Below are 19,907 nucleotides of genomic sequence, written 5' to 3'. Positions count from 1 at the left end.
ATTGTTTTGTGTTCGCCAAAACACAGAAAGGAAAATATTCCCACCGGTTCTGATAATGCCTTTCCAGGGGGAAAGAATCATAATCTTCTATATTGAAAAAGAGGACGATCTCTTGGAGTCGGAAAGAAAAGAAATTAATAAAACTAATTACACGCTCCGCTCATGGAGGCATCGAAGGCACTACGTCCGCCCGGGAGAGCCGCGGTCTTTGATTTTGTTGGCTTTACAACTTCCCGGTTATTGTTTACGACCCCAAGGAGGCGCCTCCCGGCGGCCCCGCGGGGGTTGCGTGGAGAGGGGCTGCGGGGGGGGTCGGGAGGGGAGAGCCTCCGCCGTGGGCAGTTCCGCGCTCCTCCGCGCCCGTGGGGTGCAGCGGGGCGATTCCCACGGCCTCGCACCGAGGTTTTGCATCTCTCCGTGCCGTCCCGGGCAAACTCCGGCTCCCAGTTTTTTTTCCCCCCCGCTGACCAAACTGGCGGGTTGGGCTGCCTTATGGCACCGTTCCCTTAAAGGGGCCGCGGGTGAGCGTGTGTGTGCGAGTTTTGTGGGTGAGTGTGTTGCACGCCTGCTCCCGCTGCCGAGCGCTGCGAAGAGCTTTGCAGCCGCGGCGCGGAGAGCCCGGCCGCCCGACCTCCGCTTCCAAATCAGCCTCGGCGGGGAGCAAAGCGCTTCGCTTGTAGGAGAGGAGAGGGACAAACGTGCGGGGAGGAGGAAGGGAGGGGGGAGAAGGAGGGAAAGGGGGGGAGGCGGGGGGGAAAGAGCTGCCTCTTTAAGTGCTGGGGGCTGAGCCCTCGCCAGGGCGTCCGCAGCCGGATCCAGCCTCCCTCCCCTTGGCCGTGCCTCCCCGGCGCTTGTTGCACAGCCCAGCGCCGGCAGCGCGGCGCACGGGCGCTGCTGCTGCGCGGGGAGCGCGGAGCTGCCGCGGGCCGGGGCCATGATCCGCCGGCGCTGCGCCCCCAGCCCCGCCGCCCGCTCGCCCTAGGGCCGCTCCCGGCGCCGCGCAGCCCTCCCCGCCGGGTAAGTTTTGCAGCCGCCCGGTACCGGGGGAGGGAGCGGGGCGGAGCGGGGCGCGCACCTGGCCGGCGGCTCGGCTAGGCTAGGCTCGGCTAGGCTAGGCTCGGCTAGGCTAGGCTCGGCGGTGGGCAGGTGCGCGCCTCTCGGCGGGCGCAACTCGGCCGTCCCTAACTCGGACCTCCAGATCTCCCGCGGCGTTTGCAGTCCTCCTCTTAACAGGTGACTCCGTGCCTGCCCGCTCCCCTGGCGGCTTCTGCGCCTTCCTCCTCCTTCTTACTGCCGCCTAACAGGTGGCGGTGCCGCCTCGCCTTGCTCCGTGCAGGTAGCGGGGGTCCGCAGCCCCCTGCGGCCACCGCTGCCCCTCCCCGAGGGGCTCTCGCAAGGGCTGTGTTGCAGCAGGGAGAGGTGGGGTGCGTGTGGAGGGGGGAGCCGTGCCTTGCCACCCCGCTGCTTCTCTGGAAGCCGCTCACCCCTTGCCCGGCTTCATGGCCCTGCTGTGTATCTGTCGTTGCAGCGGGCATGGGGAACCAGGTGGAGAAGCTGACCCATCTGAACTACAAGGAAGTTCCCACAGCCGACCCGACAGGTATGGACAGAGATGAAGGGCCCAGGATTGGGGTCTCCTACATCTTTTCAAATGACGATGATGAGCTGGAGCAGCAGCAGGATTCGGTGCATGACCCAGGGGGTGAGCATCCTGCCCTGCAGCCGTACGATCCCCGGCTGCATGAGGTGGAGTGCTCAGTCTATTACCGGGACGAGTGTATTTACCAGAAGAGCTTTTCTGAGGAGGACATGCTGCCGGAGGAGGGTGATGAAGGAGGCAGGGGGCATCTGAGCACCTACACGCCGGAGAATCTGCTGAATAGGTGCAAACCAGGTGACCTGGTGGAGTTTGTGTGCCAGGCCCAGTATCCGCACTGGGTTGTCTATGTCGGGGATTTCCAAGTTGTGCACCTGCATAGGCTGGAGGTGGTGAACAGCTTCCTCACCGACGCCAGCCAGGGCAGACGGGGCCGTATTGCCAACCAGCTGTACCGCTACAAACCCCTCAGCCCGGCCGTGGTGGTGCGCAACGCCCTGGAGCAGGTGGGTTGCAAGGACCGGGACTTGAGCTGGAGAAACTCTGAGTGTTTCGCTGCCTGGTGCCGGTACGGCAAGCGGGAGTTTAAAATCGGCGGGGAGCTGCGCATAGGCAAGCAGCCCTACCGATTGCAGATCCGGCTGGGTGACAAGCGCAGCCACACACTGGAGTTTCAGAGCCTGGAGGATCTGATTATGGAGAAGAGGAGAAATGACCAGATTGGTAGGGCTGCTGTGATCCAGGAGCTCTCCAGCCACCTGCAGGCTGCAGAGGAGGAGGAAGAGGAGGAGGAAGACCATCATCATCCAGGTGCTCAGACTGCTGTGGAGTAGCCGCCCCAGCACCACCATGCTGTTTAGCCTGGGTGATGGGGATTAAAACTGAAGGCTGCGAAATTGAGCTGTTATAAGCCCTTTGGGCCGCTTTGGTGCAGCTTCATTCCAATCACACGTGAAAGGAAGGGGGAAAGCTGATTAAGTGTCTGTGCTTTAGTGCTTAACTCCTTCAGTGCTTGATGATAAAACCACTGACTTACTTGTAGAGGATAAAACTCAGGGCAATTCTACCCCTTTATGCTCCCATTTCTTTCCCTTCCTCTCTGCCCGCTTCATGCATACCCTTTCCTTCAACCATCTGCCAGTAGGCCTGACCCTATGAGATGCTAAATGCCTTTGACATCTACTTATCAGCAGAAGTTAAGAGTATTTAATACTATTAAGAAGGAGCCAACAACTTTCAGGACATGACCATGTAGCTCTGCCTAAGTGATTAGTTGGCAGCTGAGAAGCATGAGGATATTGCTTTCCCTTCTCTGCCCCTCTTCCTCTTCAGTTGTGGCTCCTGTTGGTATTGCAGCAAGCTGCCTGCTTGCCTGGTGCAAGGCTTCATGGATTGGCAGCCTGCCCTGGCAGGTGTAAGGGAGAAATCTCCACTAATTTTAATGAAATAGGTTTGATGTGTCTGGTGCCTTCTTAATTGATAGGAACTTACGGATGGGCTGGGGGAGCTCCTTCTTTGCTATCAGCGCGTGGCTTTGAGGACAGAAGATTTATTTATTGCCTGATGGTCCCAGGGAAGGAGGAAGTCTGCAATCCTGATTAAGGAGTCTGCGCACTGGTGTGTGTGCTGGGAGTCTTATAGTCAGATACTGAGCTATGCCATTGCAGGCTGCCTGGTTTCCACTAAAGCAAACGGCACAGCTCTTGATTATATCTGTGGTACACATCAAGGCAGTAGAAGCTGGTTGCTTGTGTGCAAGAGTATGTCTTGATTAAGCTGTCCCTCAAGAGGGTGGCCTCTTAGCCTGGTGCTTTTGGCCGTGAGCATGTCACAGGTTCTGCACCACAGTAAACGCAGCTGTGATGGGAGGGAGCACTGGCTGGAGGGCATTGTAGACAGGGGGTTCTGGGTGTTCCTTTTTTTCTTCCTTACTGCAAAGCAATTTCCTCTTCATTAGGTATTTCATGTTTCCTCTTTTTGCTAATTTTTATGGTTTGCAGCTGAGCTATAGCATTAGAGAAAAGGAGAGGACACGCCTCCAAAGTTATTGCACAAGTCCCTTATTAAAGAGGAGGAGAGGGGGAGTGCGGTGCTGCCTGCCATGAATATTTCCTGAACTTGTTTTCAGCTCTTGAACCGGTCTCCCGCACAGGCAGCACTGTCACGTCTTTGTCCTGGGATCTGAAGTGTGTGAGCAAACACTGATTTGGAGGCAGTTTCTGATGCAAAATTCCTTTCCCTTAAAGCACAATAGTGATGAGGTGAACTTGAAGATAAGCTTGAGTTCATTTAAATAATGGAAACTAGCAGTGTGATGTAAACTTGAAGCGTAGTTAATACTGTTTTCCCTGCAGTTGTTTACAGTTATACCACAAATAGCAAAGTACTCTGCGTCCTTTCCACCCCTAAGACAGGAGCAAAGTTTGTCATTTAAGAATAGGTAGATACTAGCTTTTGATTAGTGAAGACTATATGAAGCAACTTTGCCAGCGTGATCCAAATAGATTGTGGTGTATTTTCTGCCTAAAATACACAAGCTAGGAAAAACCTGTGAAAGACTACTTCATCCTCACTTCAGGAGGAAAAATAATTTTTAGGGTTATGCAAATATACCATATACTGTTTCTTTAATGACTCCCACGCTCTCATTTTGGGCGGTGAAATACCCAAATCCAAAGGAGAGTGTAACACCAAGCTCCCTTAGAATGCTATAGCTCAGGTGTCTGCGCTACGTGGTTTGGTTTTGTTTTTTTTCCAATATGCAGTTGAGTTATACTCAAGTTACTCTGGTTGCCAAGCAGATGTGCAACCTTGCTTTGAGAGTGTAACTACCCATATCTAACTGTAATAGGGTTAACATGTGGATGTCTGCATGCAGGTTTTATACAACTACTAGTAGCCGCTGAAAGCTGAAATGATCACTGAAATAGTCCAAAAAAGAGTGAAGGAGAATCTCTGTCTTGTACTGACCGATATGAGACAACTGAGATTATATAGACCATTACTAAATGTCCGGCTCCGGTTTCTTTTGTACCGAAACCTTGTACATAACAAAGTTTATTTCACTGTGTAATATAGGTATGTAAAATAATATTTTCTTACAGATATTTTTGAAAGGTAAAAAATAAGTAATCCCTTCATAACCTTGCATTTGAAAGTAAGTTGTTATGCACATTATTTTCCAGTCCTCTGAATGGGTTTATTTTTCATTAGTGATCTAAAGTATATTCTAGGTCATAAAGTATAGAAACTGCTATAAATGTCAAATACTATGTATCTACAGGGTACTAAACAGTAAACCAGTTGTGAAAATATTTTTCCCTTGTGTCTGAAACATAAGAACTATGACACTTAGCCATTTCTCTCCTGAGATACCTTGCATAGTCTGGTTTTGTTTTCTGTTCTTTTTTTCACTTTTTGTTTTATGAAAAAGGACCAAATCTGCTTGGGAATGGAGAGCAAAGCTGCTTTGACCAACTGAAATCGCGCCTTGAGCTGATCTTGGTGCTTCTGTGTACCAGTCACGCCTTTTGGGATAAATTCCCGCAGGCGTAGGGTCTTAGTAAAGAATCCCGGAGCTTGTGCTGCCTTGCTAGGAGGGAGAGTGAAGGGGGGGAGCTTGCCTCACGGCAGGGCACAGTCTGGCATGCATTCTGCTGTGTTATAAAACCTGTATGCTTCTCTCACACCTGGCATACAGGTGTTCAGTATTTAAAACATAGATATTTGGAATCTTTACATTTCTCCGCAAGCTATGTTTAGGGATTTATTCTGCCTCCTGATATTCCAATATGTGCAAAAGTAGAAAATGGGGGGAAGCCTGGAAATTTTTTTTTTTTTTCTTTTTTTCCTCTGGAAGAGGCTTACAACTCCATACAGGGACTTCTTATTCCAGCAGATAAAGATGCAACTGTTGAATCTTTAAGAGGCAGGTCCTTTTTCCCTACCTGTTGATTAGGGAGTGTTATTTAATAGGTGCTATTAAACACCACTGCAAACATTTCTAAGCAGCCTCTTTTTAAAGCCATGGACCCATAATGAGCTGGATATGAGAACAGGGGCTGCTGTAGAAGCATATCACAACTGCTTAGGTTCTTGTCTTTGCTGTACTTTACTCAGTTACAGTCTGCAAACTAGCCTGGGATTTCTAGAACTTGACTTTAAAGAAAAAGATCTCCCAGGAAAACAGACTTCTTTGTGTGCGTGTCTACTTCAAGACTTTTGTGTAGATCACAAAAGAGAAGGGAAGAGAATATAGATAAAAGTGCTTTTCTCTTCAGCTTCTTCTTTAACATATAGAAATTCAGGTGTGATCCTTCATCAGAACTTCTGGTTCAGCAAAGGTCCTAAGCCTATACTGAAGTTTGGAGTTGTGAGTAGACCCTACCGTGAGCCACTTGAAGAATCAGTGAGACTATTCATGTGCTTGGAGCTAAGTGTATATTTACATTTCTTTGTGAGTAAGGGCCTGGAATTCCAATCTGAGGTCTGTGATGGAATCGTGGAGGATCTGAGGTTGCATAATCACTGGGGGAGAACAAGTAGTGCTGTGAAAGCTGTTTCTCAAAGGGCCTCTTGTCCAAACAAGGTTCATGGAATCCAGCTCAAACTTTGGCCTCAGTTTCCCCTATGGAAATCCAGGACCTGTGCTTATGCAGTGACAGTGGGAGAGATGTATTATACAGCAGTTGTAAACTAAGCTGATGATCGTGCTGCAGCCTGTCCTCTGGTATCTTTGTCTGTCTTGTCATGCTTGAACTTTCCCTCGCGTTTTTAACATTTAAAGTTAATTTGTTTTAAAAGCCCTTTGATTGTGCAAACACTTAATCATATGAATTTACTCCTTTGGGCATACCTACCGCTACTGATAGGATGACTGCTGTGAATATCATTATGCACATGTTGAGGCTGGCAAGACTAAGCCCCAGATGTGTAAATGTAGCTCCAGCTAGGAAACGTAGATGAGCAGTTTTATTTCCCCAGAGTATTGGCACGTTTGATGCAAATAATGTCTTGGAAAAGGCTTTATAGTAAAACCTACAATTATCCCTTGATTGAGTAATTTTAAAAACACAACTTAGACATTCACCTTCCATGCCAGCGAACAAGGACATAAACTGAAGACTTTTTCAAGTTATCCCTTATTGTGTGTGAATGCAAAGCATTGATTACAGCAACTCTCTAGAGCTCACCTGGCCAACATAGTAGGCAGTTGCAGGGTAGGCAGGGAAAATGCCCAAAAGCTAATTCAAAAGCTATATTTTCTTACTTGGAAAAATATATTCTTCAGACTGAAGGACTCTAACCTATGGAAGTAAACTTTCAATTGTTTTGTATAAATGAAACCCTAAGCAAAGTTCTTAAGATTTGTTCATTTAAATTCAATATTCCACTCTCAGTACTAAAATAGGTAATATTACGTGATTGATCTATTTCAGATTCTGAATGTAATGGTGGTTTTCTTTTTCTCTTCTCCTTTGGTTAAGTTTTACCAAATGTCTGTCCTTGGGTGTGTGAAGTGTTGTTGAGTGGTTTCCCACATGTGCTTTTCTGACAATTAACAGCACCAACCATAATTCTAACAGCCACGTAGGAACAAATATTTTTTTGAAAGCAAAATTTTAATTTTATATAACAGATCAGAGAATAGTAACTAAGTAGAGGTAGGAAATACATTGTTTCCAACAGCAGTTTCTATTTGTAAGAAATCTACTGTTAATTGAGTATGTGTTGACAACTCTTATAAATCAATGTGCAGTGATAAGGCCAGATGTATTGTATAATGGGCTTAGACTTTCAGATTAGATTTTTTTTAACTGTGGATAGGAAGAAGTCAGGGTCACTTCAAACACCAGTGGTTTAGATGGTTCTTTTGCATTAGTATTGAATTAGAAGCTTTCTTTAAATGCACACTTGAATTTCCTGACATTGTAACGTTCATGGAATCATTCACAATAACAAGTGTAATCACAAAATATGATTTTTTTTCTTACCATGAGCATTCTCTGTAAGCTGTCTTTTGTCAGTAAATGTTGAATTGTTAGTGCAAATATCTTCTTTTCCTGAGAAAGAAGTACAGATCATTGATTGTACCATTTCCTTCAAAATGAAGGGCATTGCATAGTAACTAAAAAGAAATAAAAGATTTATAGTCTCTTTTACAACCTTTCTTTCCTTTCTTTGTTTTTTGAATAGAATGTTTTTTACCCAGCTTTTTGGATAACTAATGATTTCTCATGATGGATGCATCAAACACAAAACAATCGGTGTTTTTACTGACTTTGCATGGCAGATCAAAATCTAACTCTTCGGTTGTGTTCTTGCTCCAAAGAGAGAGGAAGAATAATCTCTGTACAAGGCCAGACCATCATCTGCTTAATAGGCAATAGCTGTATTAAATCCAATGAGGATCTGGTCCATAATTTAATTTTAAAAGTGGAAAATTAATTCAGCAGAAGATCATATAGTATTAGTTGGCACCCAGGCTTGTCTTGTCTGCCAGCAATTGCTAAAGGAACAGATGTAGCGTCTGCAAGAGGGAGGAATGAGAGAACATCAGAACTCATGGGGAGTTTTTGGAATATCTGTACAACTGTTTAGTTTGTGTGATGTTTTGTCTCATGGAAGCTCCAGGGATGGAGTGGGATCTACGTTCTACCCACACCAGGCACAGGGATGTTTCTTACTGAAGGTGATGAGAGTTGTTCATTGTAGTAAGACATTATATCTGTAGGGTAATGGCTCTTAATTCCTCATAGCCTTCCACTGTGTGCACATCCGCAATGACAAGAACAGTGATACAACAAATAAACTGTACTCCCTGAGATCCTGACCAGAAAGAGCTATTTGAATCTTGCAGAAAAGCACTGAGTCAGCTCAGGCAAGAATATTTTGAGTGAAACAATCCTGAGGAAATTTAGCTGTAACAAGATGAGACTTCTGCTGAAAGTACCAGTGGATATCTAAGCTCTTCTGTGGGTTGCAGCTGTCTTTGACAGCCTTCTCACAGGTGTCACAGAGTGAGACAGATTCTTAAGACAGACGCTTTTAAGGCTCAGGGCTGCAAGTGGGAATCCACCATAACATTTAATTTCTAGCTCTGGCATGGACCTTGGGTGACTCTGAACAAGACTTATGAGGCACCCAGCTGTGCTCTATGTGACTGCAAGAGTGCCTGAATTTTCAGGTGTCTGATATTAGATCTGAAAAAGAACATGAAGAACCAAAAATGTGAGTTGGGTGACTGAACCAATACCTGAAAATCCCTGCTCAGCTGCCACGTAGCACTGGAGGCCACTAAACTCTGAAGCTTGATTTTTTTTTATTTTTTTTTCTCTTCTTTATTTACCTACCATAATGTTTCCAGAATCTTGAGGTTCTGAGCCTTTGTCTCACCCAGAAATTTCTCCATGTACATCAAGCAAAGCAGCTCATGACTTTTCTCACAGCCTGTACCCTTAGGGAGAAAGATCCAGCAAGCAGGATCCTGCCTCACATCCCAGTGGCTGCTCCCAGAATGTATATGATCAGATACCAAACACGAGCTTCTTAAAAATGACATTTGCAATGCCCATTTCAGAACACACCTGAGCTAGAAATAGGTTAATGTAAAATGCATTTACAGGGATATGGACTGTGATGAGGTCTCTGAACTCCCGGCTGGCTGCTCTGAGCCGCAGGACTTCTGCAGAGTGTTTTTCTCTTCACTTCCCTCTTTTCTGCACTGTGGATCACTTGCAACAGAGCACTCATAAAAGTCCCCACCCCACAAAAATCTAGAAGTGATAGGGAGGTTCAATCCCCATCATACCCAGGTAGAAGAGGAAATCAATTTTCGGTTTTCCTCTATCCTGAAACTATGGTCAGATCTCTAGGATACTGTATAAAGGAAGGCTGCCCACCACTAATACCTCCTTTGTCTTTATAAAGGAAAGCGGCCTAAATTTTAATGTGCAAGAGTGGTTGCCTTTTATTTTCTTCCTAAGAGCTCTGCACTGCAGCAGGAGGCAGTTCCTGTTAGCCAAGAGTAACTGATGACCTCTCCAAGTAACCTTCCACCTCTTACATGTTTTTTTCCTTTTATGTTTGAGTTTTGTCAAGAACTCTGATCATCCATGGCACCCTTGCTTGACTTTTGCACATAGGGATGGACCATTCTGGAGCTTGGAGGAGGTGGTTGATGAACATTCTCTCCAGGACTGTGTCCATGGGATTCTTCAAAGCAGTTCCCTGAGCAGGCTGAAGTCTGCTCTCCTGAGGTCCAGGTTTTGATCCTGGACTTTTGATTTGCCTTGTTCCTGCCTCTGAAAATCACGAACTGCATTATTTTGTGGTAACTGCAGCCAAGACTGCCCTGGACCTTCCCATCCCCAAACAGTTCTTCCTTATAAGTGTGCTCCAGAGACCATCTCCCCTCGCTGACTCCATGAGCATGTGCCAGGAAGTTGTCATCAATATAATCCATAAATCCCCTGGATTGCTTGTGCCCTGCTCTGTTTGTGCTCCAGCAGAAACTGAGGTGGTTGAGGTCCCCCATAAGAAGCAGGGCCACCAATTACCAGGCTTCTTCCACTTGTCCGCTAAAGGTCTCATCTACTTCTTTCCAGTCAGACAGTATGTAGCAGCCACCCATCACAATGTTGCCCACATTGGTCTGCCTGCTAATCCTGACCCATAAACTCTCCACAGGCTTACCGCAGGCAAAGTTCCATGTATTCTTCTGCTTTCATGTGAATGACACATCCACCTCTTCGCCATCCCTACAGAGTCTGTATCCATCCATTGCAGGCTTCCAGTTGTGTGAGTTATCCCTCTACATCTCTGTGATCCCAGTGAGACCATAGCCCTGCAACTGTCTGCAAGCCTCCAATTCCTGTAATCTCCATGCTGTATGAATTGATGTAAAGGCACTGCAGAGGCTCCCAGCACACTGATTTCCCAGAGAACTTGCCCTGCAGAGCTGTCCTATCAGTGCTTCTTTATTCCTGTATGTACTCTGGGTGAGCCCCCATCAGCCCACTTCTGTTTTTAAGGCCCCTCTTGTCCGCATCGGTCTGCAACCTTTGCTTAACCACCCAGTTTGCCACTTCTCACTTCACTCTGGGTCTTGATCTCCCTCCTTCATTGTTCCTGGGTTAAAGATCTTCTAACCAGGTGGACCACCTGTTGGCGAAGATGTTTTTCCCCACTTGATCAGGTGGATCCCATCTCTCCCAGCAGTCCTTGAACCTCAAAGACGGCCCACAGATAGAGAAGCCAGTTATCCCTTTTGCTGACACGAGCTGCACAAACCAGTCATTGACGAGCAGGATCCATTCAGTTTACCTCAAGCTCTTTCCTCTCACTGGCAGGATCAAGGAGGAAACCACCTGGGTCCCCATGCTCTTGGCCACCAGACTTATGTAGTCGTTTGTGATATATCCCAGACCTCTCCAGCTGTGTCATTGGTGTCCATGTTGAAAAGCAGCAGTGGGTAATCATCTGAGTGATGGACGAGCCTCAGCAGCCTTTCTGTGTCCCAGATCTGAACCCCTACCAAGCAGCAAGCCCCCCCAGACAGCAGGTCAGGTTGGCAGATGGGATCCTGTGTCCCCAACAGCAGGGATTCACCCCCTGCTGTCACTCACTGCTCCCTCCTGGTGCTGCCACATGGCTCAGGCTTACCTGGCACAGGTGTTTCATCGCATAGAGCTCCCAGCCACCCATCTGCCACGGGGGACCAAACCTATTCTGTATTTGCAAGTCTTCAGGAAAAGCAGGAGCCTCCGTCTCATTTCCAAAAAGTGACAAGTTTCCAGCCTTCACCATCATTGGCATCTCTATTTTCCCATCTGATAAGCACAGACTCTACCTGTCCCTCCTTCAGCTGGAGGGTCAGGCTCCTCTTGTATCCAGGTATCGGAGAGGATCCAGTCAACCTTCTTTTCATCAATTCTGATGCTGCACAGTCTGCTGACCTCCTGCTGCAGCTCCTTTACTTAGTGACATGGCTCTTTCACTAGTACAGACCTGCAGAGAAGGAACCCATCTCCCCCAGCCCCAGCAAGAAGTCCCAGGAACTCCCCACAGCCTGACACCTGCAGAGCTGCATCCTCCCTGTGGTGACCCAGCCGTGGCTAAGGGCCCAGTCCCCAGTCGTTCTCTTACGCCTCCTGAGGAAGAAAATAAGATTGAAAAGCTCATGGGTTGAGATAAAGACAGGGAGATCACTTACCAGTTACTGGTATGTGCAAAACAGACTCAGCATAGGGAAAATTAAATTTATTTTCAACTAAAATAGATTTGAATGGTGAGAAAGAAAGAATGACAAAGATTAATAAAACACTTTTCCCTCACTCCCCCCCCACTGCTGAGCAGTGCAGGGGTGGGCATGGGGGCTGCGGTCAGCCCATCCCAGCCCTCTTGGCCGCCCCTCCCTCCTCACACCCCTCCCTGCTCCAGCGCGGGCCCTTCCCCGGGCTGCAGCCCTTCAGGGACCCCCTGCTCCCGCCTGGGCTCTCCACGGCCGCAGCCCCCGCAGGAAATATCCCCCGGCTGCGGCGTGGGGCCCTCCCCGGGCTGCAGGCGGGGTCTCTGCTCCGGCGGGGGCCTCTGCAGGGCTGCGGGGGGTCCCTGCTCCGAGCCTGCACCACCTCCTGCCCTCCTCCCCCTCCTCCGGCCTGGGGGTGCCTCTGCTGCTGCTCCCTCTTCGGCTTCCTCCTCCTGTGCCGTGTTTTGCCTTTGGCCCTTTCTGAAGCCCGTTTCCCCCCGGCGCCCCCAGCTCGGCTGAGGGGCTCAGCTGTGCCCTGCCGTGGGGCCGCTGGAGCCGGCCGGGACCGGCTGTGCCCGGCACGGGGCAGCCCCGGCCTCTCCCCACAGAGACCACCCCTGCAGCCCCACTGCCAGTTCCTGGGCACAGACACCCCATACTGTCCCTCGGGATCCTGGGCTGAGACATGCCCTGATATTGCAGGGACAGCTGCTCCAGGGGGTGTAGGAGACCATGCCCTGTGGCACATCACCACCATTGCTGAGCGTCTCTGTATGTTGTTCTCGACAGAGTTTCTGTCCCCTTTTGTGCATCTGCTGGCCACGCACTGCTAGCTGTATGCCAGGCCCAGCAGTTATGTAGGCCTCTCTCTCACACCTGCTGAAAGGGTGCTTGACCCTCCTCATCCGAAGTCAGATAGAAATGAAGAACTCAAAGCACCCTTTGATCAGGAAGAGCTGTCAGAGCTTATTAGAAGGGTTTAGAGCTTGCTAGAAACTCATGTCAAATGGTCAACGAGACTCATTTGTCTCACTCTGGGTTGCTGAGGACTGTGGTCAATCCCTGTGTTGGAACCAGAATTTGTTTGTACCAAGTTCATCAGCAGAAATTTACTGGGACTGTTAAGAGCCAAGTTAACTGAGGATCATATAAAAGTCTGGTCTCTCTCTAATTTTTCCTTACTCCTGAGCTTCTTCCATCTTGTCCTATTCAGAACAAGCATTCTGGGACAAGCTCTGCTTTTTCTATACAGTAGTTAGTGCACTGAGGTCTCAAGGTGTTTACATAGTATTAATCAAGTCAATCACCAGAGGGCAGAGGAAATGAAATGAGGATGTTCTGGACCATGAAATAGATGACTCACATCCCTGGAAAAGGTTTAATTGAGTGAAACAGGTACACAAGTGTACCTGGCTCACCACAGAAATTGTACAGAGGAAGATGAGCCTCCAGAGATAAGGACCAAGGCACCCTGATGGCACACAGAGAATTGTATGCAGTGTTTATGTAAATCATGTCTGTGGAGAATAGGCCTCCATACACACACCTTGTCCAGCTCCCATCGAAGGCAGCTGGAAGCACTCTCACAGTGCCTACACAGTGAGGAGCATACCCTTGAGACCCAGAGTTGTTACTCTATTGAAACACCTTTGATGCTGTGTTTTTTCCTCTTTGAGATTTCTGTGTTCTTGTTCCTCAGCTCCTCAAGAAAGCAATGCACCTATGAAAGGTATGTACAGAAGAGGGAAATGTACAGTTGTGGGGCAGACCAGTGTGCACACCTAGCTATGGGCTTCTGTGCTACAACCTGTCTCCTGGAGCTGGGTTCTTCAGCCCTCACTGCAAACTGAAGAAATGAGATATCCACACCCAGACTTGCAGATAAGCGGGCAGCTAAAGTGTTTGCCTGGAAGGAGGTTTCAAACCTCTGCTCTGCTAATCCAGAGCATTGCCTTGAACATAGAACTTGAGCAAACGCTCTTATCAGTGCTTAGGGCCAGAGCCATTTGTAGTCTCTGCATCAGTGAATATTTGACCCATCATATCAAAGCAGAAGACCAATACCAGGAGGGAACAAGAAACCTCCACCTTCAAGTAGCTGGCAGTCTTGCAGTTGCTGTGTCCTCTGGAGGAGTGGGTCAGCAAGGCTTCAGCTCTTCCAGCAATTCAAGATTTTCAATTACAGTGACAGGCCTTATCTCTTCCATGTGATATGCACAGCAGCACAGATCTAAGTAAGCCAAAGAGACAAAGTCCTGTGGTAGACTCTTCAGTGTCAGGCTCAGAGGGTCTCTGTAGTGTCTGCTTGAGCTGTATTTTCAAGAGTCGCAGAAGTGCTCACAGCTTCTGGGCATGCACACATGCATGCAAGCTGGTGTTTGGAGGTGTTGGGCCAAGTCTTCTAAGATCAGAAAACCTAGGACTTAGCCTTAACCTTAAATGTCAGTGGACCAGACTTTTGTTGGTTTTACCGTTAGTATTACAAAGTACAGTTATGATTAAAAGACATACCCAACTATTAACAAATTATTTTCTGATTATCCCTAAGGATAAAATAGTTCATTCTTTCCATGCACAGCTCTGCATTTGCCCACCTTCAATAGGCCCTAACAGAGGTTTATGTGTTTACAGCCCTTGTGTGCCCAGATGAGCCTCAGATCCCCAAGTCTAATGAGTTAGACATGAATTAATTATACTACAAAGCACAGGAAAGAAAGCCATTAAATCTTAAATTAAGTTATTAAATTAAAATATTACTGCAGAAATTCAATAGCAGCTTGTAGCCCATGGGAAGTGACTCTGCAGGGAAAAACACCATTTGCAGGTGAGGTGTCACTTGGAGCACCTTATCATATTCATGGGGAGGAGGTGCTGACCCCTGCAGAGAAGCAGCAATTATAATGAGTCTCTTATCCAGGAAAAAGCAGTTATCCCAATACATTTGTGGTGGAAGCTGTGCTACTAAATAAGATGCTAGCAGGGTATAAATAATGAGGTGGTACACGGCCACATGTTGGAGCCGAGCCACTAGAGCAAGACAATGACAAAGGCAAAAGCTTAACTTACATTGCGCAGTTCCTGTGGGAAAGGGGGTGAGAGGATAATGCCACGTGGAAAGCTGATTCCTCAACTTGTAGTGAGTAACATAACTCCATAGCCCTGCTTCTCTTTGTTCAGAGCCAGAACAAACAGAGTTGAATTACTGTAGAGGTCTAACCCTAGTGCAAGGCTAGATTCCAGCTGAATGTGCTCCCAAAGTCTAAGTGTGCAAAGGCCATTTCTGGCTTCATATAGCTAAACCCATGCTGAGAAAGGGAAGAAGCTGCTGAACGTATGGGCCTAGATTCATCAAAGTGTTTAATCAATGTCCCACTGAAAAAGAATTTGAACTTATGCACGACTGCTCTGATAGTCTGAGACTATCAGAGTATACATTATTTGATATTTTACGGTGGTTTCCTGTTACCATGCAAGGCATAACTCATATTTCTAATTAAACATTTTAATGTAACACAGCTTGTAAGCGTCTCATGGTACAGCCTTGTAAAGACACAAGATGGGATTTTTAAAAAGGAGCAGTGATTTTTTTGAACCACCAGTGGCAATGCTTTTCAACACAATTCTGCTCTGGCCTTCCCCTCTGCTGCAAAACTTCTGGCAAGAATTCCTAACAGGAACACCAGTCAATTTATACATCATTGTACAGCAGCATGTTTTGTGACAGGTTTGCTTAAATATCTTTCGCCGAGATAAAGGAGTTGCAAAGAAAAATAGTTTGAATTTTGCCTGTTTTGCAACATTATACAGAGAGATTTTCAGATTGCTAAAATGCTTTACTGCTTTGATTAAAGGACAAAGAATTAAGTAAACTTCTCTGCTGATTTCAATGGAGGAAAATAGTCACTAATAATCATGTTTCATTTTAAAGCTCTTTACTCTATGAACTGGCCTGGCCTCTCACAAGCTAAGTCTAAAGCCCAGTGAAATCAAAGACTTCCCATTGACAGTTGATCATGGACGAATTGTGTGTAGCTGATCACTGATGAACTGCAGCAGAGAAATGAGTGACTTTTTTGAAATCAGATGGCAGCTAATGCCTTATAACTACTCTGAGCAATATTGCATGACATTCCCCTTATAATAAATTGGGTACACGAGAGCACTGGGCTTCTTGCTAAGTGAAAGGCTGAGGTTTTTTGAAGTGTCTGATGAGCCTGGCAGCTCCTCCCTGACCATGATAAAAAGGGGCATCCCTTCACAGCCTGCATTAGAAACCAGATATCCAATGCAGTCACATTTATAGACTGTAGCTTTCCATAATGAAGGTAATATATTTAATGTTCCAGTTGTCCCATGATGTGCCATAATGAGGAATGAAGAGCTGGAGCTTGGAGGTGGCCCTGGCCACCATGTGGCCCCACATCCTAGGGACATCATGGGTTTGATCTTTCTAGGGATCTGCTTAGGAAGGAAAAGTATTCCTTTAGCCCCCATCCAAAGTTCTCCCAGACACTGAGGAATTAAAATAAACCCTCTGTTCTCCTTTCAATTATGGCTTTTCCTAGGTTCATAGCTAATTGCTCCGACCAGCAGTTTTCCTCAGGGAGTCATTATTAGGTCTCCCTTAGCCTCCTTTTTCAGTCACTTCCTCCCCCCCAAGCTGATGGTTTCTGCAGCTTGAAAAGGTCTATCCACAGGCTTTGCTTTACCTCAGCAGCTCTCACCTTCTTCTCCTGGGGCAGCAGCAGGGTTCACTCACAGCTCAGCAGCTCTGACAGAGCTATTGGAACAGTAGCATTGTTGCTGGAATAAAAGCATTATGAAAAAAAAAAGGGTTCTTCAAATAATAAACAGATTATCAGAATGTCTAACTCTATACAGCTTTAACAACTTCTACATGGAGACCAAGAATATTTCCTTGCTGTTCTCTAGGGCTCTTTCACCCATAAGAGTCTTGAAACGGCAGCATACAGTCCCTCTTCTGAGTCAAGATGGTCTTGCTATAAAGCTTCTAGTCCTCTCCCTGCCACCTTCTTGAACCACATCAACTCAATATAGAATATTTCCTCTGGAACTGAAGTTTCTGAAGTCTAGGAACTGCAATTAGTGGATGTACTTCCTTGTCTGACCCATATAATGGGGAACACAATTGGTAGCTGAACCTGCAGGAGATATATAAATTCATAACATTGATGAACAGTCTGTGAATGCTGCAGATGTCCACAGCATCTGTCCTTTTGCCATCTGATAGACCTTGAATAATCCATGACATTGCAACTGTCACAGGTGCTCACATGATTAACATTTTCAGCCTGATTTCTCAAAGGTATGAGGCTAAGGCACTCTGACGAGCAGAGCTGCTGCTGTATGTGTGCTCTGCCTGGGATTTCAGCTCTGCTTTTGGGAGAGGGCTAGGTGAGGAATCATCACCAGCACAAGCACTTACCTTGCTCACTGCTGAACTGGGCACTCTCACCCTCACAGTCTTGCAGGTTCCCCCACACAGCTACCATTCTTGGGCATGGGGATCTGTGCCAGCATCCCACTCCTGCACACTTCCTGTGTGAAATAGAGATGCTTGTTAGCTGCTGCTTCATATTCCTGGAATAGACTGTAGTTAAGGTGACCATGAAGAACACTTCAAGGGTTCTTTTTTTTTCTAACAATAAATTGTCATTGAGATTATGAAGAACTCTTCAAGATACTTGCAGGAATATGCCACGGGGAGACAACAGATGATGTCATTGCAAACCAGCTGTGTTGTCTGTGTCAAGATCTTCAAAGCACAAGACGTCCTTTCTCGGTCTTTTGGACTGCTTTGTTTCGGAGATGGTAAGGGATTGAAAGAAGTTTTCTGCAAGCTTTTGATGGCCTATTAAATAATCTTTTGTTCTTGTCTTTAAGCAGCTGACATATTTCAACGTATTAAGCTGGTGAACACTAATTTTGGCCTGGTAACATGTAACTTTACATCGCACTAAAAATTAAGCTTTTACTGATACAAATCAAGAAGCTAACTGAATTTGGTCATTTTTGTTGCAGGAGAGTACTTTGTGAGCCTAATGTTAGGCAGACAAATGATACTCCTGATCTGACAGGGTCCCCTATCTGTGAAAAAGGACAGACCTTTCAGAATGAATCCAATCACCCAAGTGAGACTCCCTCAAAGGCAGTCTGTATTTAGGGGCTTCAACCAGAAACAATGTCTAGTTTGCTAGACCTCAACTTCCTACCCAAATAAAACCCATCACTCAGACATGGTGACCCCTTACTCAGGAAAATTTTTACATCATTCTAATCATGGTGTCATTTCATAAACTAGGATCACATCTACTTATAAAATCATAAGCAAACCGCAAAAAACAAAGACAACAGTAGGGGAAATTAGAGCTCGACAACAAGGTTCATAAATGAAGTTTGCCAGGGCTGGATTTTTCTCTCTCTGCCGTATAATGAGATCAGAGACCTCCATATTCTCTTCTGAATCAGGGAGTTATGTACAGAAATGGCCTATGCATCTTCTAGGTGATTCCTGTTTCCTATTACACTACTCTGCTTCCCCCAGAACAAAATGGAACAATTCTAGCTTGTCTGCTAATCAAGTGTAAAGTTGTCTGAATTTCTTTATTAATACAAATTTTAATGTGCTCATTGAATGGAATATATTATGCTTTCACTTGCTTCTGAGCTTACCGGACAGATTTTGCTATATTTGTACAGTAATCTCTTCTGCTCCTCTACAGATGAGAAGGAAAGGCCCAGCCTATTGCTTATACAGAACATCAGTTTGTCAAACATTTTGTGCATCCCCTGGGATTAGTGGAGCTATGAAATTGTATCATTATCATTGCCTGCTGCATTACTGAACCGCCGGGCAGGGCCTCAGAGAATATGCATGCATGTTTGTGCAATGACATTTTTAAGCCACGGTTCGCCTTTTCATTTCTTTACTTCCTGCATACTAATCCAGCCCCAAACTATTCCAGGCTGGTGCCCACAACCAGAATTTCCTTCTCTGTTTTAAACAAGGATTTTTTCAGGTATTTGAGCTATTTCACCCAAGCCCATTATTTACAGATAGGAGAACTGTTGCTTTTTGCTTAGACACATTTACAGCTTCTGAAGAGAGAGGCAGACTTGCAGACTGCTGTGAAGTGATTTGGGTTTCAACCTTTGTCTCCACAGCATGCCTTTGAAAAACAGGCCACTTGTAGACATAGAATTTGGCTCTGCAAACATTGAAACATGCACATAAAGATAAAGTGCAACAGCGGTAGCACAGTCATGTCTTTGCAGTATCAAGGTCTTACTTAAAAATGTGGGTAGGCCTAGAATTTTAGGCAAATTTGATGTTTCCATTTTGTTACAGCAAAACAAATTTTAGAGCTAAGTAAGCACCAACCTGATGGGAAGTTCATAAGCCTATTAGAGAGGGAAGTGAGCTTGAAAGAACACCCTTTCACACTCTGCGGAAGTTACTGCTCCTTGGTAAGCCTACACCTTAAAGAAATGCTCCTAAATCAAAAGTCTGTAAATGAACAATTAAGTGATAAAGCCTCATTTCAGTGTTTGCTGTTGCTCCAGTTCCACCTTACCAAGGTATTGTGCTCCCTGTTGGTCCCTCAGGAACTGCACAGAATGCCGGCACGGAGGTAAGGCTGTGCAGGCTTGCAGCTCCGGACAGGGAGCCACTGTGCTTTTGGACAGAACCCTAAGCAAACACCGGTGTCAAACTTTTCCAGACCAAACGGGAAGTCACTGTGACGCAACCAGCCATGCTGCTGGCAAAGCCTGGCTTGGAGGGATTAACTCTTCCAGAGGCAAGGCATTTTCCTCTTCTTCCCTGGTGTCCAAATCTGAGCAGAGGGCTCATTCCCACACTCTTTCCTCTTCCATTAGCTTGGCAGCCAGAAAAGCAAAGAGTTCAATGCACTGACATGATGTGGTTGTAGAGGATGTGAGAGGGTTCAAATCCCTCATGTGCTTTTGCAGGAGCATGAAGGTTAAAGAAATGTTAACATTTAAAGTGTAAGGAAGCAGATTGAAGAAGCACGGTCTCAG

General features: G+C 46.4%; 1 protein-coding gene and 1 long non-coding RNA gene across 3 annotated transcripts; one reads left to right on the top strand and one right to left on the bottom strand.

Moving 5' to 3' along the window:
* The first annotated feature begins 353 nt into the window (after positions 1 to 353).
* Positions 354 to 7,761, top strand: LRATD2 (LRAT domain containing 2). Of its 2 annotated transcripts, none has more exons than XM_075085796.1 (2): positions 354 to 676; positions 1,529 to 7,761. In XM_075085796.1, exon 2 carries the CDS (start codon positions 1,534 to 1,536, stop codon positions 2,428 to 2,430), a length of 897 nt encoding a protein of 298 aa, XP_074941897.1. In that variant the 5' UTR covers positions 354 to 676; positions 1,529 to 1,533; the 3' UTR covers positions 2,431 to 7,761. The 2 variants fall into 2 exon arrangements, with proteins under 2 accessions (XP_074941897.1, XP_074941896.1); XM_075085795.1 differs by lacking the exon at positions 354 to 676 and adding an exon at positions 777 to 1,017.
* A 3,654-nt stretch (positions 7,762 to 11,415) lies between these two features.
* Positions 11,416 to 19,581, bottom strand: LOC142053733 (uncharacterized). Its single transcript, XR_012659305.1, has 4 exons — positions 19,442 to 19,581; positions 17,293 to 17,405; positions 16,571 to 16,649; positions 11,416 to 11,748 (listed from the first exon to the last, which is right to left on the bottom strand). It is a non-coding gene; the product is annotated as an uncharacterized LOC142053733 (long non-coding RNA).
* Between the last annotated feature and the right edge of the window lie 326 nt (positions 19,582 to 19,907).

This window comes from Phalacrocorax aristotelis, chromosome 2, assembly GCF_949628215.1.
Source record: "Phalacrocorax aristotelis chromosome 2, bGulAri2.1, whole genome shotgun sequence".
In the NCBI taxonomy this organism is placed as follows: domain Eukaryota; kingdom Metazoa; phylum Chordata; class Aves; order Suliformes; family Phalacrocoracidae; genus Phalacrocorax; species Phalacrocorax aristotelis.
Note: the sequence above shows the minus strand (reverse complement) of the source record. Positions and strands in the feature narration are given on the sequence as shown.

What these genes read in the sequence shown, in the direction of transcription:
- LRATD2 (XM_075085796.1), top strand. Translation starts at nt 1,534, where the DNA reads ATGGGGAACCAGGTGGAGAAGCTGACCCATCTGAACTACAAGGAAGTT.